Source organism: Artibeus jamaicensis, unplaced genomic scaffold (genome assembly GCF_021234435.1).
Source record: "Artibeus jamaicensis isolate MK-2021 breed Jamaican fruit bat unplaced genomic scaffold, CSHL_Jam_final scaffold_1964, whole genome shotgun sequence".
NCBI lineage: Eukaryota > Metazoa > Chordata > Mammalia > Chiroptera > Phyllostomidae > Artibeus > Artibeus jamaicensis.
Genome location: NW_026522030.1, coordinates 28,138,265 through 28,164,113, shown reverse-complemented (window position 1 = coordinate 28,164,113; position 25,849 = coordinate 28,138,265). Strand labels below are relative to the sequence as shown.

The following is a 25,849-nucleotide window of genomic DNA, read 5'->3' as shown; positions in this document are numbered from 1 at the left end:
TCTCTTTGAAGAAACCACTTTTCAAAGCTAGTTCATAAATCTTTGATCTCATCATTCTCTACTACTTACTTTATGGAACTGTAGAACCCCTGCCTATGTTGTCTTGGTTTTCAATACTCTTAACTGTACCTAATATGCTGGCACAGGGTCTTTCTTCATTAGCCAGATGGATCCTTGTCTAAGAATTTCACAGAGCTGCTTTCTCTGTAACATGGCTTCTGTCATTATTTACACTTCTCAATCCAAAGGTCAAATAAACTGATAACAGAGGGCATTTCTCCATCAAAATCAACACATCTTAAAGAAGGAGGTGGGACCTAAAGTGACCCCCGCCACCAAGAGAAGTAACTGCTATGCTTCAACCCAAACAGAGATAGCTGAAATTTTTTACTACGCTTTAACCACATCCCATCACTCAATGGTCAGAGAAAATTGAAGCATGTAATTTTTTTACAAAGGTGATAAATGTTACAAAACACTTCTATTACTACAGAATTCTGGGCTGTAAGTATGTTGAAGTTTTATTAATGGAACTAATTTTAAGTTTTTTCATTAAAAATTAAGCCAATGACTACACCCCCAAAAGTCTCAAAAATAGTGCCATTCTTTTTAGAAGCACTCTCTTCAGAATCCAGGTAGGCAGTGGGTGAACCGCACCATCTGCGACGGTGGACACCACGCCCCAGCTAGGGGGGGCCTTTCGTCTGCCTCAGAACAATGGCGTGTGGTCTGTAAATCCTGGGGTTGAATTTTGGGACGAAAACATGTCCCAGTGTGTTCCATGATCCTCAAAAATGCACGGTGGTATTCTCGTACTCTGCGAGGTGGACTGGGTACCTCGGGAAAGCATTCTCACCAGCCCTGTTTTGCTGACGGCTGCCTGATTTCTTGCAGTGGGATCCATTAACCCTTTCCTGAAGTTAAGGTAATAAAACATAGCTAGCTCCCCTAGGCCCCTCTGAAAACACAGACCCTGTTCAGAATGGTTTTAATGCCATGTTATCAAATGTTTACTATTCAATATTTATCCGAAGGCTGCAGGGAAATTAAAAGTTGAGTGGATTGCAAGGCTCAGAGTCCAGGGCTGGCTGAGCTTTCATCCATTAAATGGGAAACCCCCTTTTGAATACACATTCAAACAACGACAGCTTCTGTAAATGACTCTAAAATACTTTTTTAAAAGAAATCCATCAGGGGATTTAACCACAGAAAGAGCAACAAATGCAACCTTCACATTTAAGAGAGAGGGTGGGGGAGCTAAACAGCTAACACAGGAAACAGAACGGGCTTCCATTTCCTCATAATGGGAATAAAACCCAGGCCCGGACAGCTATTTCCTTATTGAGTCTCCAGGGAGAAATTACCCTTGTGCACCAGTTCCTGTTCACTCACCAGACAGTCGAGCTGAGAGACGGGGCTCTTATTGCCGGGGTGGCTGATGTCCCAGACCTTGACGCAGCCCTTCCCACCCGTGTACACGTGTCTCGTGGGGTTGCTGATGGTCACCGCGCACACCACCTCCCCGTGGTTCAGGGTGTTGATCTGGCGAGCGTGTCGGGGGATGCCGGGCCCAATGAGGGCGTCGGGGGGGAAAGGGACCGGCTGCATCTGGCCATCGGCCGTCACGTGGAAGGAGTATGCACTTTTGGACAGGGAATGATTGGAGAGAAGAGAATGACATGAAACAGGAAAATCATTCATCATAAAGCAATTAGTCGCAACCTCAGCACGCTTCTATGAGAAAGACAAAAGGAAAGATTTGCTTGTTAGGATTTCCTTTTAAAATCACACATAAGTTGAAGTATTTACTGATGAAACAAATTTAAAAGAGTAATAGAAACCTAAGGTGTACCAAAAGACACATATACTGGATTGCATTTAAAACCTTTTAAATTGTGTTTATCCATTCCATAAAGACTTCCTTCAAATCCCACGATGAAAAACTAAATGTGCCTCCAAATTAACATCAAATACCTCCTTCCAAGTACCTTATATAACTATATCATTTCTTTGTATGACTTAAAATGATTACTTTTTAAAAAACATTTTATTTATTTATTTCTAGAGAGAGGGGAAGGGGGGAAAAAAGACATTGAATCAAGAGACAAAACAGAGGGCAAAACATTGAATCAAGAGACAACTATCATCAGCTGCCTGCCACACCTACATGTGTCCCAATGGGAGACCGGACCAACAACCCAGGCATGTGCCCGACTGGGAATTGAACCGGCGAACTTTTGGTTTGCACGATGACACTCAACCAACAGAAGCACATCGGTCAGGGCAAAATAATTATTACTGATGACTATGACTAGAGCTTAAGAACTCATAATAATTACAAACAGCAACAGTATATCGCAACACTAACAGAAACAGCTTTCTAAAAGTTCCAGTTTAAGACTTGAATTTAAGCTCCGTTTTGCATAACCAAAAGACAAGAAAATAAAGAAAATAAAAGAAAATAAAGAAAATAAAAGAAAATAAAAGACATTCCGTTCGGTCAAATGGCTTTGTGACAGAAATTTCAAGTGTCTTCCTCAACACTCTCCCTATCTACCTTGACCACAAACTCCAGCAAAGCTCCCAACTTTCTAGCCAGGTGAGGCTCTGCTCTGACCAAAGAGACCCAGCAGAAGCAGCTGGTACTTAGAGGAACTTCTTAACCTAAAATAAAGGAGACCTTGTGGAAGACACGAGAATTATCTGTACGTTCCTCTCAATTTTGCTGTGAACCTAAAACTGCACTAAGAAATAAGTTTATTAATTAAAGACACAAAAGAAAGAGAAAGAATTTTAAAAGGGGGAGGGGAATGTGCCTGCCCCCTTCTCTTCCTCCTTCTTGCTAACCTGAAATATAAGCAAAATGACTGGAGCTCCAGCAGCCTTTTGGGACCAAAATGTAACTCTGAAGATGGAAACCAATTACTGAGGAGGCAAAGCAGAGAGATGGATGCAGAGGCCTTGGTGACACTATGGGAGAGAGAACTAAACTTTATCTTTGCCCTACCTACACCCACACTGATGGACTTATGCACGTGGCACTGAAGACCACTTTCACTTTCTTCTTGTCAGTAGCATCCCTAGGTGGTCCAGAAGTTCCACATTAAACCTTTTCTATTCGTGTGCATGCATAAACGATAAATGAAGTATGCAGTTTCCTCTCTCCCATACCCTCTGTGACAAATCTGGGCACTCTTGGAAACTTGTCATTGGCACCTTGCAGTCCCTTTACAGATCTAAAGACCACGGGTATTAATATATCAAGTCCACACGATATTTCAATACATGCACATTACATAGTTAATTGAACCTATGCCATTTACTATACTTGAACCAAATAGCACTTTCTTGCCCTTGAAGATGAGACAAGAACTGGGGTTTAAGTCGAGTCATGTCCTGGGAGAATTATTCACGGTCCAGTATCAAGTTATGGAACTCAGACGTTAGGCACCCAGACCTGGGTCTGAAAACAACAAATAACCAGATGAAGCTGGAGAAATGACCAATCGAATTAATAACATTGTAATAACTATATATGGTGCCAGGCGAGTATTGGAAATACTGGAGGGAAGTACTTTGTTAAGTATATGACTGTCTGACCTCAAACGAATACAAAATAACATTGCATATAAGCTGTGATTTTTTTAAAAAAATTGAAATTGAATGTATTTTGGGAGAAGAGTGGTCGATACCGAGAGAACCTGCCCCTGCAAGCTCTCTGTGCCGGGAGAGTAACGGCAGGTGTGAAGGTTAGTTTCTGTTTGCCATAAGTCAACTTCCACACAAGTGAAATGTCCACCAGGAGCCCTTGTAGCAATTCTGGGTTTTCAAAAGGGAAGAAAACTTTTCCTTGCTTCCACTGGACTCCTGCTTATTTTAGAGTTCAATGTTCCAGATCAAAATAGATGCACACGGTGCAGACGGAGAGTTGTACTGTCGTCTCTGGAAGACGCCACCTGTCTCCCAGGTGTCCTCTTCTTTTAAACGGCTGCAGGAGGTCTGTGATCATCATTCTGAGGCAATTTAAAACTGATTCACGGTGCGCTGAACTGCTGCCAGAAGCTGTGAACACTCGTCTGCCCCAGGGGAGACTCGTATGGATGTGAATACGTAAGTCCTACGGGGCCTCGGAGGGAGCTGGCACTGCCCACTGTGCTGGGAGCCTAATCAAGTGGACAACCCCGAACTATGTAGGGTGGAGGGGTCTCAAAAGAGGAGTAAACTGGAAGCAAAACCAGGGGAGCAAACGAGATGGTCTGGAATTAGTTATTCTCCCACAGGTAGAACAAGACCGTCTCTGAGAAAAGGCTGCATGGATGGTGCACCACAACGTTACAGGGATCCGGAAGGAAGCTTCCTTCCCTACAGAGTGAAAAACTAAAAAAGGTCAAATCAGCCAGGAAGGGGCATTTACAGAGTATATTTATAAATATCTCTCAAACCTGAATTCGAAATGAGGCCAGTCACAAAGGAGTGCATATGCTGTGACTGCCTGCACAGAAGTTCAACCCTCGGCAAAACCCAAGGTCTGAGTGGTGGGTACCCTGGGCAACCAGAGGGGACACACGGCAGGCTTCTGGGGTGCTTTTGGGGGAAAGCCACTGAGCTACAGGCATATGGTTCATGCACTTTCCTCTATGTCCATATCAATAGTTAAAATCTTATGTTCGCTTGTTTATTCACGAGAAAAGTTGAGGGGAGGGCTCCCGACGAATGAACATGTTAGACCAGGTCCACAGCCAAGTGGAATCCCAGACTTTGGTTTAAACGGACCTGAGACATGAAGCCCTGGCTCACTGGCCTCACTAACTGGGTCTTCCTAGTCAGCCCAACTAACTGAGGCCTGTCATGTGTCTGTTTTGCTAATCTATAAGATACAAATAGTAATAAAACATAAGGGTCGAAGGGGTTGTTGTAAGGATTAAAAGGCGTAACAGCTGCAAAACTGCAGAACACTGACACAGTGCTTGACACCTGCAGGGGCCTTCAGGCGATGACAGTGCTGACATTAAACACCAGTGACTTTAAAAGAGGAAAGAGGATATGTTGAAACAAGGGTTCTTATCTGGACCAGCGGACAAGTGAGGGTCAGGAAGCACAGGACAATGAACAGGCACGAAAAGCCAGGAAATTCAAAGGCATGGGAGGGTGGCACCTGGCAAAGAGGAGAACAGTTGGACAGGATTGTGTCAAACTGCAGGGCAGAAAGAACAGTCCCTGGAGCCCTAATTAGGGCGACTCTGCTAGGGCCACCCTCCTGTGTCCAAGAGAGAGAACAGAGTCCCAGACCCACCCGGCTTTTTGAACCCAGCTTCTGCAGATCCGGATCTTAATGTGAAATCTGGTTGTAGAACTGAAAAGAATAAAGCCCAATGGACATCACAGACTTAAAAACTGAATGAAATCCCACATGTTCAGAGCAGGAGACTCTTCATTTGCTGGGTACACGGCAGAGGAGAAAGAACTCAGAGTTCCCGCCCCACAGGGGTTCCTTGCAGTGGCTGTGGCAAACTGGAAAACAAGACTGCATTCAGGGAAGCAGGTTGTTTTTTCCTGGCAGGCTGGCTCCTGTTAATAAAACTATGCTGTGTTCTATGGCCAAAGGAAAACAGGTGTTTACAGAGTTATTGGTTTGCTGTAAATAGACAGGAACAGCAGCAGCAGCAGAATCTAGTAAACAGTAATGAAGGACCACAGACCCCAGAGGTAATGGCTGTGGCCAAGACTCCGCTGCCTGTGGACTTGGCATGCTTGATGTGCGATTTCTTGCTGTGTTAACAGGCATCAAAAATCTGACTGTGTCAAATACCCTCACCCACTCTTCAAGCTCTTTAGAGACCAAGTCCTTCACAACTGAACCTCATTTCATACAGCTGTCTTGTATCCCAAACTCCCAGCTGTGTGGAACAGGCCAGTCCCTCAAATATCACAGGCTATCACATCTCCACATTGTGCACAGACGGTTCCCTCCTGGCTAGAATGGCACCACCTTCCCCTGAAGTACACTCCTTCCCTCCCCTGCCACAACCTCCCAGCAGGATGACTCTTTTGCTATCAATCCTGACTTCGGCACGGCTCACACTGTGGACTATTTACTGCACGTGTTTACATTTCTGTCTTTCTCATTCGGGAGTTCGTCAGGGACAGGTGGATGACTTCACCAGCTAGCACGTAGCTGGCACTCAGTAAATGAATCCAAACACCCTGAGTTGCTACTGCTACCTAATCACTTATAAAGTGAGGCTTGAAAGGTTGCTCTGGCAAGGAGAGTCAGCTATGACAAGAATGTGGGGAGTCCTCTGACCCCCCCAGGTTACGCCAGCCAACTTTTCCCAAGGAATTTCTAGTAGTTCCACTTACTATCACTAAGAGATGGTATCAACTTTCCTAAGGGGGTGAAAAGCAGCTCCCTGAGAGCTGAGTTGAACCAAAAGGCAATGAAAGCAACTAAACTAAAGGAGTGGAATCCCAGCCAGCAGAACCCAGTGGACATGGGAGCCTTCCAAAGCCAGCTGAGGCAGGAGCTGCATGGGTCATGCACAGCAAGCTCGATCCTGCAGCTGGTCGCTGAAAAGCATGCAGTGAACTACAAGTGAGGAGACACAGAGGCTCCGTTTAGTCACTAGTGAGATGAGGGGATTGAATATAACTTATTTGGGCATCACTTCCCTACTTTTACAATGTGCCGTGACAAAACTTACCCTATGATCCTGACTGCTGAGGTGCAGAGTAAATGAAGTTATGTGGGGAAGTACTTCCAAAACAGGTATGAAGTACAATGTAGATTCGACCTTTGGTTGCCATGCCCCAGGAGGCAGCTCACTCTCCCTTCTCACTCAGAGAGGAGGGGGAGCAGCACAGGAGACGGTGACGGCCCACCCTGCTAGTAAACGGGAGAGCCAAGATTCAAGTCCAGGGCAGGCCAGTTACAAAAGCGGAGCTCTAACCTTTACCTTAGCTTCCATATCAGCACTGCCTTTGACATTTCTGCCTCTAGAGGGATAGATAATGTGAGCCCCGCAGTACAGAAACACCTACCCTGCACAGAAAAAGACATCAGGCAAGTCAACAAGTCAGTGCCCTTTTGTACAGAGCTCTGGGCACAGGAAGGTTTGAGGGCTGGGGCACCTGACTCATCCTAAGGCAGATGAGAATAATGTAAATTATGACTCTGAAGGACACCCGTAGCCTCAAGAACTAGAACAGTGAGGGTGGTAGCTGGGGCTGACAGGGTGTGAGGAGGGGGTCATAAGAAAATAAGAGCCATGTTGTTCTAAGATTTCAGCAAAAGAAAATAGGTCCTCAGAAATTTAATTCATCTACTATGGCAAAATCCCCCTCTTTGACAATATAACAAGCTTTATCTTTAATACTTCTTAAGGGTCTGCATATCTAACCTGTAACATCAGTCAAATCCTTTACTTCTTTCACAGGATTTTTCCAGTTTGGTGTCTCCCAACAGGACAGAGAGCTTTGGTAACAATTAAATTACAAGTTGAGGACTTCAAAGCATTCAGATAGAAAACTTTTTGTTCCCTTACGTAGTTGACTATACTGCTTCTCTCATTTTTTTAAGCAAATGCAGAAAAAGTAAATGGACGTGGAAAACAGTAAACTACTACACAAAGAAAACAAAAAGAGATGGCCGAGCCAATTAACGGGGAGGCTCTCTGGCCCAGATGAGCCGTTATGGTTCTGAGTTCTAGGCCCTTCTTCCTGCGTTAGTTAAATATTTCCAAATTTGTTGATGTGCTGAGGCAGCAACGAGGCTCCAGTGCAGGACGAAGATACAAGCCAAGAGGTTCCTGGACAAGTGAGATAAACAGAAGTTTGAAACACAGCTATTTCAAAGCTCAATTCAAAATTCTAGCCAAGATTCCAACCACCGTAGGCAAATAGCACTATCTATACAAGAAGTATACAGACTACACTTACAGCCAATGAGCTGAAAGCCATTTCTGAAGAAGAGGTAGAGAAGTAAAAAGAGAGACAGTTGTCCAACAGGAAAACACATCTAACATCAAAAAAAGGGCCTCAGATGTCAATATAATCTCCGGAAGTTAGCTACACGTTCCCAGATCGTCAAAGGGTAGAAAAAGCAGAAGTTAAAATGAACCCACACGGTGACAATAAGCACAAAAGAGGCATGTTACTTTTAGTATTTCATAGACTGAAAACACCCAAATGTCGTAACAGGTTAAAAGGGGGGGAGGGGCTGAATTAATTTTCAAATCCACTAAATACACCAGCTGTGGAATCTAGACACAGTCAACAGAAGAATCACAAGCAATTCCAGAGAAAAAAAGGGTGGGGAGCCGGGTGGAGTGCGGGCCACTGAAGTGTCTCCTGGGCTGGAAGCTGGGGGTGGCCTCTCTTCACTGCTGCAAAACATGTTTTCCTAAGAGGTGATTTTACCCCAAACATAGTTAACATTTTCTTTTCCCTTTAGCTCTGACTCCAAAAGGTACTTTAAAGATTTATTTAAACACTAAACAAGTGGGTAGAAGATTTCTCAATTACATGTCTGGCATTAAAACACAGGGTGAAGGAACCTGGAACTAAGCTGGAATCTTCAGCCGAACTATTATTAGTCTGAGTTATTACTGACCTCTGGGTGCTACATCAGGAGGCAGGCAGAGCACAGGAGGAAAGCACCGCCCCACGGCTGGAAAAACGTCTTGTGGGGTGGAGGGTACACACGAAGCACAACTAAGAGGCATCGATCTGACTAAACTTCCAAATTTCTTTCACCAGTGATCTCCACGGAGCTCGGAGGAATACATTCCCTTACAACTAAAAATGAGTTCAAGACGAGCCACCCAAACAGTGTCAAATAAATTTCACCTCAAAGATCTAGAAACAGTTGCAGTTACCACTTACAAATCTCCTTTGGGAAGGATGAATCTCAGGGTCTCCCATGGTCCTAAGCTCATTTCCCACCCAGTCAATGCAACAAACATTTGTTTATGGTCCAGGGGACAAGGGGACCTCAGAAGCTTCAGTTCTAGTGGGGAAGAAGCAGACAGAAATGACATGTCAACACAAATTTACTTGAGGCCAAAGTGTGAGAAAGCGTTACAAAATGTTACAAGGTGCTACTCGAGAGATCACATATGAAAGTCATGAGCAAAGGCTTTGTGGAGAAGGCAGCAACTGAAGTGGCCTTTGAACAGAAAGTATTTCCACAGGAAGAGGAGAAGGATGGAAAGATGGGAAGTTGCGTGGCGTAGAATGAGGAACCTTTAGGGAGTAAGTGGCTGTCTTATCTGGCCAGAGCACAAGACACAAGCACAGATGTGAGGCTGGGAGAAGAGGCTGGAGTGGCAGTACTACCAGAGGGGCCTTGAATGCCACCTCAGGAGCTTCCATGCAACTTCTGAAGACTTCTGAGCACGAAACAGATCCAATCAGATAAATACTTGAGAAAGGATAAAACTCATCTAGGATCCTATTGACAAAAGTGGGTATAAAATAAGTGAGGATTTTAACAAATAAAAAGACTGGGTAAAATGGGAGTTAAAGAAGGAAAAATCAAGCCCTGGCTGGTATAGCTCAGTGGATTGAGCTCGGGTCTGTGAACCAGAGGATCACGGTTCAATTCCCAGTCAGGGCACATGCCTGGGTTGCAGGCCAGTTACCAAAAAGGGATACACAAGAGGCAACCATATACTGATATTTCTCTCCCTCTCTTCTTCCCTTCCCCTCTAAAGATAAATAAATAAAATCTTAAAAAAAAAAGAAGGAAAAATCAAAAGCTAAAGTTTGGGAGACACTGGGGGATATGTTTAACAAAAAGATATTCAGAGAGACTGGTGTGGGAGAGGAAAATGACCAAGTCAACTGAAAATCTTAGATGAGATCTTAGGTGACTTTAACACCAAAGACACATACAGAATAGTGGCAACGTGAGTCCTCTAGTCCACTTTGGTACTAAGAATGTAGGGACAGGGCCTTTTGCATATGTTGCAGAAACCTAGCAGTTTCTGTCCTGCTCCTGTGGGGTTAATGCAGCTCGGAAAACACTTCTGAGAATTCTTCCTTGACCCTTTCCCCAGATGGGATCAGCCTGTTACAGGTTTCATAGAAGAGCTCCTCTCTGTCACAGCTCTCATCTCAATTGTAATTAGGCGTTTATTTTTTGTGATTGTTTGATTAATGCTGTCTCTCCATCACTAGGCTGTGAGCTCCCAAAGGGTACCCCATGCGTGATGTGCAGCAAGTCTTGGTGAAGTCTGTGGAAGAAGAGAGGAGGCAGGTGACCATCTAGATTTTAGTGAGCAGATGGTGTAGGAACCCGAAATCCCACCCTATGAGATAGGGCTGAAGCATGGACATATTCAGCCGGAAGAGACGCCTCGTGGCAGATGGTGGTCTCCACAGATATCTGAGGAGCTGTCAAGAGGATGATGGATGAGTGGCGTGCTGTGTGGTCTCAGGGGGTAGGAAAGAACCAGGATTGATGGGTAGAAGTTCCAGGGAGACAGATCTCAGCTTAAGGCCTGGGAGATTTCACACAGCTGGAGAAAATGGACTGCTCTAGGCAGCAGCGAGTCCCGTCACAGATATGCCTCACTTGGTCAGAGGCACTGGCCACTTGGTGAGGCTACCGTAGGAGACCTACACGGCAGATGAGCATTTACTATAGTAGATGCATTTCAGGGTCCCTCCAGCACCCACGGAACTCTTCTGGCTGTATCACTTTTAAGAGGCAGTGATCCATCTGGGATCCACACGATCCCTCAAGCTCCCTGTGCTAGAGGAGCTTATCTCCCTTTGCCCCGTGGGTTTATTCCTTCCCGCACACGCTTCAGCTTTCAGTGTGTCGGCCTCATTCCAAGGAAGCTCCACCCTTCCAAATTTTGGTCATCCTTTCCATGTTTGCCCATAACCCACTGCTCTGTCTTCACAGCATTTATCATTAATCACAAACAAAACTAAAGAATTCATTGTTCCCAGAAGGTCTCCATCTTATCAGTAGCCACCCACCCCACCCCCAGGCAGGAAAGGCTAAACATTCTCTTGCCCGAGGCATGTCCAGCATCCGGCACAAAGCCTGACACACAATTCTTGCTCAAACACCCAGGAATAGCCATCCATGTATTTCAACTGCTATTTCTCAAAGAATGACACTTTCAAAGCCTTACTACCTTGCGCACCCAACTCTGAAGATGCTGGTTTGTGACCCTTTCTCTTAAGTGTCTTAGACCAGTGCTGTTCACAGTATGGTCTGCAGACCGCTGCTATTGTGAATTCAGTAAGAAACCTTTATGTAACAGTCAGTTCATGACTCTTGTACTCAAAAGTTGGAATACGTTGTTAACCCCCTGCCCCATTCATCCTGTGTGCAATGAGAGTGTCAATCTGCGGTACTAGGAGAAAACTGGTCTGTCACCACAGCGAGGTGAGCAGCAATGCCTGGGGCAGTGTTACTTCACTAACCAGAAAGAACAGTTACTAATTAGTGGACTGATAAGGGAGGAAGACTGTAGAGCGCTGATCCTGGCGACAGTGGAAAAGTTCATTCTGCCTTCTGGTATTGCCTCCATCTTGCTCACATAAAGTGCAAAACATAAAACATACATTTTAACTGTTTTAGACAGCAATAACCCCCCTGATCCAGAAACCAACAGCCAATGTCCACCTGACCCAGAGGAGAAGCGCACCCTCACATGTGAGAACCTCACGACTTTGTCACTGTGCCCAATGTCCTTGTCTGGGGCATCTCATATCCTGTTTACACCGCAAACAAAATCCAAGGTGCTCACAAGCCAAGCGCATGAATATTTTGGCTCTAATAAGCATGACACCAGTACTGTCATTCACTGAAGGTTTAAACTTTGTGTCTAACCATGCTATTGACACATGCGATGTTGTGTACACACACACACGCACACACACACCCCATTATAAAGAACCAGGTCTCTAGCCTTTGAGCACGGTGGTAGTGAAGCTCCGCCCACCTTCCCCTTCACATATCATGTTCAAGGTGGGGTCCTGACAGTGGGGCACACCTCCATACCGATGACTCTTGAAACTGGCTTTCCTTAATGGTTGGTTAAATTGGCTTTATTTGCTCATTATTTCCCCAAAGATTCATCAATGATTATTAATGATTGCCTTTTATCACAGCATTACTTGTCATTTACCCACTCAACAGCCAGTAGGATACACAACGGCTACCCCGTCAAAAACACGTATTTAAAAGCACCCTAGGTGTTCTGGGACATCGCAGGCTGGACAAAAGGGGGCATGCCCAAGAAAACAGACAACGCAGGAGGAGTTCGTGGGTATTTAGTCGGAAGGAAGCTACCAGCCAAGTAAATTTGCGACACTGCCCCACTCCCCAGTCCCGCTCTTCCCTGGGCCTTGATGTCGCCTAAATTCTTAACACCTCTACTAGTTCTTAGTGTAGAGGAAAGCCTCATATTATCATCAATCAAATCACTATCAGATAGATATTATAATGCGTGAAAAGTGGAATGACAGAAATCTGCTTGCCTAAAAGTAGGTGATGAGGATAAAGAATTCTATTTTTTTTTTCATGCTCCTAGTTTAGTTGAAACGAGGCTTCAATCAAAACCACACAAGGATGACCAGGTAGTTGAATGGACCACTCAAAATAATGCAATAATAACATGCGCTTTCAACTTCGTGTGTCCCCTTGCGAGCACACAAAGGGAAAGGGTACAACAAAAACAAACTGAAGGCCTATGACATGCACCGCTATTTAGAAAAAGCAGCGAAGTTGGAGCAGGCTTGCTGCCATCTCCCACCCCAGGGGAAGTACACTCCTACCCCAAAGTACTTGCTAAGAAAGATGTGTTTCAATTTTGCTTTGCACAAAAACTGAAAACTTTAGGAATTCTTTGAAATCACATTTCTAACGACTAACATGATGGAATGCAAGTGATTTCAAGTGACCCTGGAAGAATAATCAACGGGGGTTTTTCCAATTCTGAATGTTCCTTGCCCTTAACCTCTCTTTCTTGCTTCCTTACACAGCCATACTGCGCTTTGTAATTCTGGGCCTCTCAGCTAATCCTTACTTGGGGATCAAACTACCCTTAACACAACTCTCATCTCCACCAAAATAAGAAAAAGGGAGCATCGAGCTGGGTAAAGAGACAACACATTTCAAATTCCTGAGATTTCAAGAGTACCTGACAGCTTCTGCCCCTGACACAGCCCTGCTGGAAACCCCTGCGGCTGCCCTTTAACCCCACAGCCCAGCAGAGAAGTTTTCTGAAGATGGGTCAAGGGAGGCGGGCCAGCCGCCTCTGGTTCGTGCACCCCTCCTCACCCTGGCTCCAACAGTTTCTCTCCAGAAATAACTAAATGCATGAGCTCACCCACAGTGAGAAGACAGAGGCATGACACCTACAAGGTGCCTATTTATAGAAAGTGTTAACACTCCTCAGGAAAAGACACTAGAAATCTCCTTGGAAACGCCCAGGCCTGTGCTCCCGTTGGAATTCTAGTCTGCTAATAACCATGACTAAGGAACCGCCTTGAAAATAAAACTGAGGAGTTGGAGGTACTTACGGTTTCCCCCCAGGGATTCCTGCCAGGTTGGGAGGGATCGTAGGGACTCGCATGTGAGGGGGAGGATCAAATCCAACCTAGAAACAAAATAGGGCGGACTGAGTTTATACAGGGTAGGCACTTTGTGAACATCTCCAAACACTGCTTGCCTGGAAACTCATAGATCTCCAAAGCAACATAAACAGGAACAGCAACATGTGCTGACATTTTCCAAAGGAAACACTGTAACACAAGAAGTGATAGAATCACCTCTAACTACTACGAGACACACTTCTTTTGGCTGAGGTGGAACGGAAGATGATGCCTCGTGTACTGGGCACCAGCCTCCCATGGCCGACAGAGTCGACTCTCAGTTTTCAAACTTAATTCATTCTGGAGAAGTACTCAAAAAGCGATTTGTTCAAAAACCAAATCTCCTTTATTGCTTGAGAAACATGTGACTGATCATACAGGTATCAGCAGGAAAGGGTTGTCAGTTGAGAACCCAAGTTTTATTTGACAACCAAGACATTTTTATCATGAACAACTTGGGTAAGAACTTAAGTGCTTGAAATGGGAGATGTTTGAGAACCGAGGTTTGGCTGTACTTGCTGCGGACACAGGGTGGTCTGCCTTGTCCAAGCAAGTACACCGAGCGGTATTTCTCAGCCTCAACACTATCGATGTTTAGGGCCCAATGGTTTTTTGTTGGGAGCCGTCCTGGAGGAGGCGGGATGAAGTTCAGCAGCATCCCCAGACTCTACCCTCTAAGTGCCAATCTCCAGGCATCACTAAATGTCCCTAGGAGGCAAGAATCGCTCCCCCGTTTCACACCGCTGGTCTAAGTTAATCCTTAAGAATTCATACATGATGTTGTGCACATTAATGACAATACCTAGTCCCTCAGCTGCCCACTTTGCTTTGAACTATCCTGTCCTGTAATGCACAGCCTTTCCTGCTAGTGCAACATAAGGGAAGAACCAATGAACTTGACTCTCAGTCCAAGTTATTTGAAGAGAGAGAGGAGAAATGCACATGATATATTTCAAACAACTAGGAGAAAATATTTATAGACTTTTCTTTGCTATGGGTTATAATCTAACCCCTCCTCCTTATTTTCATTCCTTTTTTTTCTGTTCCTGCCTGCTGCACTGAGATCACTTCTTACAACTAAGCCATGCTATTGGGTTTAAAGGATAATACAGGCATGGAAAGAGAAAGTTACAGCTTCTCAAATATTTTTTTCTAAGAATTAAAGAGGGGGAAAAAAACCTTTCAAGAAAACGAATGAAAAGGCTTCTGTACACTACTTGAGCCATTTCATCGCCTTCCAAAAAAAAAAAAAACTACTTTGGTGGGAGAAAACCAGATGTCCCCTGAACCGCTAAAGCAGCTCCTAAACACTGCCTTTTTTCATCCACAAAAAACAGTAAAGCAAAAAGCGTTTGGCCGAAACGGAATGAAGCGGCATGTGGATGAAGGCGAACAAGACGAAGGTGGCAGGAGAAGACACTGGGTCTTTGTTTCCAAGGCGTGGGGGCTGCCACCCCATGGTCCCCTGCCCGCTATGTTCCACAGTCACCTACCATGGGGGAGCGCCCATAGGCCACCACGGCTGCAGCAGCAGCAGCTGCGCTCATCTGCGGGGACATGTTGTGGAGGCTGGCGTAGGCGGCACCAGGGCTGGTCAGCTCGCCGTTCATGCCAGCGTGGGGGACCATCCCAAACGGGGCGGGGTACGGGCCAGGCACTGCCAGGGGCGTCCTCAGGCCAGCCGCTGCAAAGAAGCACAAGCCGCGCGTGACTGCAGGATCACTTTCAGTGCCATTCATCAGGGGGAAGGAAAAGGAGGGGGTGCTGTGGGGGTGGTCAATCCCCTTCAGTTCTATACAGCATCCCTTCTTCCCCAGAGCTGAATTCATCTCCAGAAGGAATAGACCCCGGGAAAGCACTGCCCACGTGTTTCCTCCTTGGTAGCACTGGGAAATCAGGAGGAATTAAGCAGTATTATTGCACCCAATTCGCACAAGGCAAACTGAGGCACAGATACTACCTACTTCTCTGACAAAAGGTGTTCTTGGTAAAATTCAAGATTTCTGTCCGATCCTTTCATTCCCTGGGACCAATTCCAAATGAAAACCCGATCCTGGATTTAGGTAAACCAAAGCATGAGTTTAGAAGGAATATGTGCTGGTGCCTCTTTTCCTTTGGGCCCTGGGTGTTAGTTTTCTCCTCTCCCAGTGAGGAAGATCAAGTTGAGAGTTATGAGTATATTCATAGGCTGGGGTCTCAGTGAAACTACCCCAATTTCTACAGAAGGAGAGGTCCTTGATTTCTGGTGGACTGGCAGAAAACCAGCCAACAAAAGTAAGCGAGACAGGCAGTTTCAGTCAATATTAGCAAACTTGAAACACACAATGACAGTTTGAGAAGGAGCTTACATTCAGAATAATTATCAGAAATGTTATTGAAGTCCCTATGATTTGGATTATTTGGAAATAAAAGAAAAGCCAATGTACACAGTTGGAGATCGACACAGGGTACAGCTGCTGAAACCCAAGGATGAACATCTGTTTCTTATCATGGCTTTTCAGCGATAGGACAGAGGGAGGGAGGCAGTGACTACATTCCACGTTCAAGGGGAAACTGCGTCACAACATGAACAGATGACGAATCAAGCTGGGAAAAGAAAAACAAGACAAAGCACAACAAGAGGCGATGCTCTACCCGCTTGGTTAACGAGGGGGTCCATGGCTGGAGGCTTGCCGAGGCCTGGACGGAGTCCTGGAGTGGCGCTGGTGCCCGGCGTTGGCATGTCGCTCCGAGGTGTCGGTGTGCTGGATTTCAGGACAGGCGTGCTGGCTTTTTCATGCTGGTATCATTAAACAAATTAAATGAGTATTATTTTTAATCCAAGCCATATTACACAATTTATCACAACAGCAGCTGGGACACTGGGCACCTTCTAGCTACTCCCTCAGCCAATTTTCATAAATCCACACAATGTTGACAGCATTAACTTGTGAGCGAGAAATGCTGACCTTTCCTCTTCCTGCCAGAGGCAAAACTCTAGCTAGAGACACAGAACACAATCACACTTCTTCCTCCGCAGATTTTATTTTAAAAAGTATTTTTCCATCAGGCTGGTAGACTTTGGATCTGGGCCAAGTTAGAAAGGTGACCAGCCACCAGAGGAAAGCTCCTGGTCACTAGGAAACAAATGCCTGGTCACCGGGAATGTCAGAGGGATGACCCCTTTTCTAATCTTGCCTTCAGTGGTGGTGGCAGTGAGAGTAATGGTGGGGGACAGCAGGTTGTTGATTCTGCAAGACACAAACCACATCCCAGAGGCAAAAGCCCTTGACTAATCCCATCATGGTGTTTGAGAAATATGCCTAAAATGGGCAGTCCTTTGGAATTAAGCATCAAACCACACTATAAAACCAGTGTGAACCATTAGTGCATGAGTCAAGACAGTAACAGGGCTACAGAGCATCTTCTTTTGCCTCTCAACCTCTCACGTCCTTTAAATCAGTCTGAGAAGAGCTGTGGTGCAGTAACAAAGAACGTGGGCTAGACAGAGACCCCAGCTCTGCCTGGCTTTGGATCCAACGGGCTGTACAAACCGGCAAGTTCCTCGGACTTTCCTCCCCATCAGTGAAATAGCATGAGGACAGACACTGCGTAAGGATTAACTGCAGAGCTGTTGTCATGGCTCAGTTATTGTGAGTTAGGAGGTGGCACACTCCACAGTGTTTGCTAAATGACTGTGAGCATGACGGGCTCTGCTCCAGCCCCCGCCACCAGTTCCAGGCTTCCCTCGGGGATGCCTTGTGTACAGCACCAAACTGACCAGCCAGCCAATCACAACCTGCTCTGACAGGATGACTCAAGTCTCAAACCAGGTAAAAATGGACACCTGAAGAAAACAAGAACTTCTCAGGACATAAGCGGTTTGAGATATATGCTAATTGGGAAATTTCAAAGAGCCTGTGCTGGGAAAATATCCCCTACGTAAGAAGTCCATGGGTATGGAAGCTTATCTCTCCCTTGTCATGGCCCAAGAGACAAGTGAGAGAGAGAAGTAACACTGTTGTCTAGGAACAAAGAGTAGAAGAATGAGTGTCGATTTTAGACGCTCAGAAACAGAACTCTCAATCAGTGAAAACCCCGCGTTTCAAATATGTTAGGGTCCTCTGGTCCACAAAAAAAAAAAAAGAAGAAGAAGAAAATGAAAAAACAAACAATAACTGAACTGCTAAACAAGCAAATGCAGGCAAGTAAGAGTTCTAATTACCTACCAAGCTCATTTCTTTGGATTTCAGAGAAGTGGAACTTCCAGAAGAGGCCGTGGACGCTGGGCTGCTCGAAGCATCCTTCTTCAGCAGGCGGTTTTTGTCGATCCCATTTTCCCTGGGTGAGTGGGCGGGGCTTGCTCTCGGAGACGAAGGGTCCTCAACAAGCACAAGCAAAGTTTCCGTGATTTGCTTACAATGGACAGTTCTTTCCCTTACATACTTATCTCCACATTAATTCTCTAAAGTAAATGAAATGCTGATATTCCTTTAGATTTAGGAGACTTGAAGGTACGCACAGTAACACTGCTCTAATTTTAAAAATGGTGTTTGCAAGTACACCCAATTACACACCATAAAAAAGAAAAAAACTATAGGAATAAGCATATCCCTGGCTCGTGCTCAAATATTTGGCCTAGTGGGCACGGGAAGAAAATGAGCACCAGACACCCAACTTAAGAATCAAAATGATTAGGGAAACCAACTTTCCTTTTTTAAGGAAACAAAAGTTCGGGTCAGAGCGTTACCACTCTATCCATGAACAACCGTTAAGTTCTTAGTGTATAAAGGAGCAAGAAACCACACACTGTGGCTCCACTCTTCCTCACAAGTCACTCTGAACACAAAGTTTGATAAAGAGAACAGTTACCTCATTAGACACATCCACAACTAAATTGTCATCACTTTTGTCACCATCACTGTCCTGGAAAAACAAAAGTTTTAATGCCATTTATTTAAGGTTTGAGGCTCAGTTATATTTCTTTAGTTCTTGGTATCAGGCAGACTAAAACACTGCCTGGGATATGCCTAAGGGCTCCCTCCCAGATTGCCAGCCCTAATAATTAATCTCCTTCTCCCCTTCTTATCTGACCTGAGGCTACACAAAGCCCCAGGCAGGAATTCTTTCTCAACAGAACACCACTTACTGTAATCACAGCCAGCACAAGAAGCTTGGCACATCAGAAGGGCTCAATAAATAAATGTTTGCAAGCTGAATCTCCCTTATAATCTGAAATCCACATTATATCAGAGGTCTTTTCCCATTAGATGTCAAATTAAAAACACCATTTCACGTCACTGCTTTTTACCTTGAGGATAACCAACAAATCTAATGTTTAGACAATTCACAGTTATAAAGACAAACCATATTCCTGAGGATTGACTAATTATTGCAAAAATAAGATCAAGCAAGCAAAAAACTAATAAAAAACAAAGGTAGTTACTGGCCTGAATAACATACCAAGATCTGAGCTCATGTTAAGATTAAATCTCTTTAGCAACCAGCTGGGGATATTTTTGGAGAGATGGAAGGAAGACGGGACGGCAGTAATCACGGGGCACCAGCACCCTGCAGTAGGGCTCTCACTGTCTCTCCATAAAGCCATACATTTTGGTCACCAGAGGGAACTCCAAGGTTGCACTGAGTTTGACAAAGCTTCAGAGAAGCTGTCAATTTGATGTGAGGCAGTGATGTGATCACTCCTACAAGTCTGAGGCAGGCTGAAAAAGGCTACTTACTTTCTTAGCCAAAAGGGCTGAGGACCTTTAGTGCAGAGTAACACAGCTGAGCATATGGGAAAAGCAGGCTATCGCGACAGGTCCTAATTCTCAACAAGAAATAGACTCATAGTTTATGATCTAAACTGTCCTTTTACTGATGTCACTTATCAATTAAGAATATACAAATATTAGAGAAATATTAGTATAGTGCAAATATTACCCACATTTACCTTCTGCTTCCCTTTATATAAACCAAACTGGCAAAAAGGAACAAACAATTAATTTATTACAACAGACCTCTGAAGAGAGTCCTTCAGTATTCTGTAATGTAAATCTTAGCTCTGTATTGAACACTTCCGCAAACACAAACCTTGACAGCACAGTGCACATGCCTGTTACAGGTCTGAGGCCTCTGCCCCGGCTCCTTCCACATCACCTGAATACATCACTCTCAACCACAACTAGACCTACACGCATGTTACAAAACAGTCATGCAGAGATATATATGGATTGTAGCTCACTCACTAGTCCATAATTTACACACGAGTGGAACAACTTGGAATTGTAACCAAACTTCTGCATGTAATGGACCATAGTGCCAGTTTATTAACAGTTAATACTGTACATAGTAAAGCACCTGTACAGGGTGCTGGCTCTGGGAAAAAGACAAGGGACAAACATTATGTGCTGAAAAGCCTGGGCTGGTAAGGACCAAAACCCTAGGTTCTTAGGATATTATTATAGGGTCTCTGACAAAATATCCATCTTGATCCCTTGGTTGGGGAATCCTAGCATAATGATTAAGAGATGGGTGCTTGAGTCAGACCGCCTCCAGGCTCAGCCACTAACTCTGACCTTGGGCAAATCACTTACAAGGTCTGTGCATCAGTTTCTTGACAAAATGAAGGTGACGGTACTAAACTCACAGGGTTGTTTTAATAGTTAGATGAAACAATCTGTGTACAATAAAAGCACCCAGCAGCTGACACTAACTTGAGCTACTGCTTAAGAAATGTTACCCATTGTTAGTGACAGGCTTGAGCCAGCTGTAAAGAGACAGAGAGGCCTCACGTGGAAACCTCTGCACAGCCTGCACACCAGCCAGCCAGAGGCAGACCCTTCTTCCTCCAGGAGCAACAGGAAGTGGCCTAATTCTGCTTTCTACTCCCATACTCTTCCTGAGAACGTGTTTATCCTGAAATAGACACTGAGGGACACACAAGGAAACTCCAAGTTATCCGTCAGCTGCAATATTCATGACATCAAGAACACAGCCAACAGCCACTTGGCTTGTATGCTCCAATGTTTCTTCCATTTTTTCCACTTAACTGTTTGCTGTAGAACAGAACGAACTCTGCCTCAAGACCTAATGCAAACCTGAATATACTATCAGAATGGCATCCAAAAAGGGTGTTTTGTGTCACCACAAAGCTTCCCCTGATCACGTTAGCAGCACACACTGCCAAATCTGCAAAGCCCAGGGCGAAACGATAATGCAGGCCCCTGTTCGAAAAATGAGAGTTTGAAAATAGCTAGAGCACAGCATTAAAACCAAGGGAGAGACAGGGTCCTCTTACAACCAGGGCCTGTGGAACGGCACAGACTGCATGCCAGTGAAGCCAGCCCTGCCTTCTATCCCGGCTTGAGTAACTAAGGCAGAAAGACTAAAATTTAATACTGAGCCTGGCAGAAGCATCATTTACAGCTCTAGAGGAAAATAAAATCCTGCAATGTAAGGATATATCCTCTTCATAGTATTATTTTAAGGGATATGGATTATCCCTAAGATCATACAGTATGCTTCTATACTCACTTAGAAAAAAGTAAGCAACAAATTATTATTATTTCAAGTCCTTTATTCACTTACATAGTGGCTGGAGTCCTTATCATCCACCTTTCTTTTTTTGATGTCATTGGAAAATTCAGGCCCATTTCTGCGTTTATCTGTACCTCTTAGACTGTCTGGGACCAAGAGGGAATTACTCTGCAAGACAAAAAATTAATCAAAGATTTCTTCCCAGGTCTCTTTGCACACGTGAAAACCCAACCTGAATGTGATAGCTGTTTTAGAAAGGTGATACCTACACGGCTTTACATTCCATTTAAATCATCTCATCTGAAGACTCGGCTGGCAAACACTTAGAGAACTTGAAACACTTAGAAGGGAGACCCTGGCTACGCAATCAAACCATTCTTCAGGCCCTACTCACTTAAAATGTACTGTTGTGTTAACTGTTGGAGAAATGGGAGCTTGCTGTTTATACGAGGATGTGTTTTTATTCTTTCCCACAGTGAGTTCCTGCTCAGGAACATGAATGGTCTGTGAGTAAAACCTGAGGTTATTCTATCAGACTTACTCTGGGATGGCAAGAGTCAGTGTGTGTTTCTTAAAAAAAAAAAAAAAAAAAAGCAAAGAGAATAGGTGGGGTTAATAGCATGGTTTCCTAAAAGACAAATCAACACTTTCCACAGCAACAATGAAGAAACTCCTTTGAATTCTTTTAATTTATTGTTGAAAGTACGAGTTGATGTTCCTCGCCAAAAGCACCGAAATTTAAGACCCAGAGGGAATTTCAGCCAGTGAATCAATAGCCAGGCCAGTTCCCACACATAAAAGCAGCAACAAGGACTAATCTTTTCCACAAACCACACAGGATACTTTCATTTGCTTGTGCATGAGTATGAACTGTTGACCCAAAGAAAAGAGGTATTTAGTTATTTGGGGGTCACATGGCATGATCTGACAGCCTGTCAATTCCCATCTCCTCTGGAGCTAAAGCATCAGAACTTGTTACAATGAGTTATTTTAAGTGCAGGATTAGCATATGCAAGGGGGCAATTTGTTCAGTGATGTGTTACTGCCTTGAATGCTGAACGAGCTGTGCAAAAACCTTTCACAAAGCACAGATAACCCATTTCTGAAAGATGTTGGAGAACTAAGGGGAGAATGTCTAGGGCCAACAGACAATTGTTACCTTTTTTCCAGTGAAATTTAGAAGAGAAAGGTCTGAGGAAAACCTTTTCATTAGACCACCTCTAACACCACTGGTATGTACCAGAAGCAAATCTTTTGCTCACATTTTTAACAACCATGAGTATTCATTCCTAACTAGGCTTCAGTAAACAGCCAGGTGGCTGGCTCTCAAAACTCCCCAGTGACAACTGTGGACCCCACCACAGGGGCATACACAGCTCAACCACATCCTGGAGGAACCAGAAGGCAATCTGAAACCTCTTTGCCACTTCAGGGAATGACTGACATGAGCTGAGCTTTTCATTTATGACTGCTCAAGCTACACAAATGCCAGGAGGCTTACAGAAAAACAGGGGGAAGGACCAATGCCATTCAATATAAAGAAGCTCAGAGTAATGTCTTTAGCACTGAATGGGGGGGCTGAAAGGTGAGCTAGTTAGATCCCAGAACTAATTACTTGGCAGATGTCTGCTAAAAACAAACTCTTCCAAGCCAGACCCTCATCCCCTGACAAGATGCAGAGGCTTAATAAAAGTTTTGCAAAGTGCTAACACGCACTCAGAAAAGCTGAGCCAAGGAGGGGAGCAACAGCTTGTGCTTAAGTATAAAAAGTGTACAAATACACCTGTCTTACAGAATGTATAGCCTCAAAGTCTCCTCCAGACTCTGAGCAGATACATTTAAGGACAGGGTGTATCGACTGTACGTCTGCCCACATGCTCGGAAGCCCGGCAGTCCACTGGCAATTTCAAAATCTCTCATAAGAGTGTCCAGAGTGTCACCTTCGTTGCCCTTCTGTACCTAGCACAGGGCAACCAAACCACTAAGCCATTCAAAGACAGATTTTAATCATCGTACTTTTTTAACTATGTCAAGTGGTATTAAGAACAAAGAAATAAATGACACTCCTCTTACGAACCACAGAATTTTTGTTAGAAAAAAATAGCATTCCCATAGCTAGACCTGTAATAGAAGCATGTCGAGTTTTGAGGCCTCCCTGTTATGTGTTAGAAGTTACTACTGTAATTCCTGCTTGAGCAGCTTCAGTGAGACTTACAACCTGAATGCATTCTTGAGGAAGCTCTGAAAAGTTCCTCTCAATTTGTACAGGGCTAGCAATTAGCACCCCTGCTTATATGAAAATTGGCCCCACTCAAATGGCAGATTGAGACAAGTTACGAAATAAAACATCTCATCATATCCTTGGTGCTGTAAAACTGATTCAAAACAAGGCAGCGAAGAGTATGGGCTGGAAAGGCTGGAGAGCCACAGTTAGGAGCCAGGGGGTTCCTGGCTCACACTGCAGCCCCACCGAAAACGGACCACTTTCTTTTGCCCTGGTCCCCATGAACCCAGTTTTCTGTGTGTAATCGCCCCTGACGACCTCCCAGCTCTGACGCTGCCTTGTTCTTGATTTAAGCAAATAGTTCCAGTCTAATGAACTTCACGACAGCAACAACAACCTTTTGGTTAACTACTGCCTAAGTGACCTTGAGCTTCATGGTTCCTACATTTGCAGCCCAGGAACACAACCGAAAGTGATTCCATGGGTGTTACTTACTAGATGTCTCACGTTACGGTAAATCTGTTTCTCTCATGCTGTGTTTTTCCCCATGCATCATCTAATGGCTCAGAGGTGGAATACAGTCGTTTTGATGGTCATTCTGGGCCATTTTAACATATTTTAAGTACACGGGCACTGACTGAATATGAATATCCTCCGGATCCTTCAAAATTCAGGGCTCTATCTTGATTTGTTAGATTCAGACTAAGATAAAAAGGTAAAATCACATTTCACACTAACTAACAATTAATCAACAATTAACTAACAAGAGGCTATGGCAATAGAATAAGACTGAGGCTGCTTCACTTTGTCATTATTTAAAAAGTCATGCATTGTAAACACAGATCTGCCCAAAGTCAAGAAGCTCTTCCCATTAAGTCAAAGGGCCATCGCCCCGATAAGAGTGATTTCTAAACTCAATTTATGTACTTGAATACTTCTACCCAAATACTTGGCCTCGAATACTTATCACTTACAAGTCACACTAGCTCTTTAGCCCATGAAGCTTAATTAACATTCTAATGGGCAGAATAATGTGTAATATATACTGCACGCCTTCTCTGTTCCCCTCTTCTAAACACAAAACACACACCCTGATTCACTCAGTCATTTGTCCACAATACCAAGAATGTGAACATAAAATAAAAAATGAGCATTTCACAGTCTACTTTAAAATGACCCTGAAAATGACCTAAATTTCTATATTTGCTTTCATGAGCCCTACCATTTATAACCCAAGATTTACACACACAAAGAACTCAGCAGACAACAAAGCAGCCCAGGGGTACCCACTGGGCCAGTTTCACGTGGCAGTGACCATGGCTGGTAGTAATCCCACAGACCCAATTACACCACAGACCTCTCTTCCTAGAGTCCATATTTTGAAAGATTTTAATTTCCCAAACAGCACTCTTCAAGTACGGTTCCTTTTTCCAAGAGTTATTTGCCAAATAAATATTTAATCATGAATCAGTTTTTTTTTATCAGCATGAGAACTAGTGTTACCACATTGACTGACATATTCTAATTCCAGCCAAGAAGCTCAATGTTTTATTTCACCTCACAGCTGGTAAAATTTAAATATCTGCCAGAACTTTTCAAACACTATAATTATAAAGCAGACTTCTACAAAAAAATGTCCTGAGGGCTGGGATTTCCAGACTGTATGTATGTTTTTCGTTTTTTTAAAATTTCATTAAGAACAAAAAATCGTTTTATTTACCTTAGATCTTCTTTAAGAACTCAAAATAGAAGTTTTATGCAGCCCAACAGGGGATATTTAAATCTAAGCAAATCGAGATCAGGAAACACATTATGATTTCTAAACAAAAATTCTAAAACCATGATGCTTTTCTGCACCTTTTGTGTTGCATGCATGGGTATAGAGCCAAGTAAAACGATAAAGGGAGATACACATCCAACCCATCGCTGAAGAAAAACGAGCGCCCTGGAATACTCAGTACCAGCGACATAAACAGGGTTCAGAAGACCTACTCTCCCAAAGGGCATGACTTTCTCTATTTTTTGCTGAAACCATACATGAAATGAATACATGTGGTGCTCAGACAGAGAAAACATGCTCCACAAAAAGCGTGTTTTCCTCTCCCTCTTAAGAATCATCTGTGATTCTCTGGGAACGTAGTCTCAGTGGGCCTCTTCACTGGCAACAGGGAAATTGTTCACCATGACTAATATGTGCCTCCTGAGGGTCACATTTTGCACTACAAGTGATATGATGGTGGAGTCCACTAATGAGAGCGAAGGTCTCTCCTAACTCAGAGAGAAAAGAAAAAGTAGCAGATCTTCCAACATCACAAACAGTGTGCACGCCTTAAATCCAGAGCACATTTTCCTAATTGGTTAAATGTGTTTTGTAAAAACACACACCAGGAACCCTCTCTGCCACAGTTCAATGAAATCCCATTAACTAGACAGTTGGTAGAGAGTCTGAACCTAGTGAGTAGAAGTAGACAAAGCAGTCTCTTCAAATAAAGC

General features: G+C 44.1%; 1 protein-coding gene across 3 annotated transcripts in view; it reads right to left on the bottom strand.

The window, feature by feature from the left end:
- The window catches only part of TLE1 (TLE family member 1, transcriptional corepressor), an 81,478-nt gene that overhangs the window by 6,727 nt on the left and 48,902 nt on the right, over positions 1 to 25,849 (bottom strand). For all 3 annotated transcript variants that reach the window (XM_037130698.2, XM_037130699.2, XM_037130697.2), the window contains 7 exons: positions 21,184 to 21,300; positions 18,466 to 18,519; positions 17,823 to 17,975; positions 16,249 to 16,393; positions 15,108 to 15,298; positions 13,543 to 13,619; positions 1,393 to 1,642 (listed from right to left, as the gene is read on the bottom strand). In XM_037130698.2, coding sequence (XP_036986593.1) covers positions 1,393 to 1,642; positions 13,543 to 13,619; positions 15,108 to 15,298; positions 16,249 to 16,393; positions 17,823 to 17,975; positions 18,466 to 18,519; positions 21,184 to 21,300 — 987 coding nt within the window. The remainder of the gene's footprint in view (positions 1 to 1,392; positions 1,643 to 13,542; positions 13,620 to 15,107; positions 15,299 to 16,248; positions 16,394 to 17,822; positions 17,976 to 18,465; positions 18,520 to 21,183; positions 21,301 to 25,849) is intronic.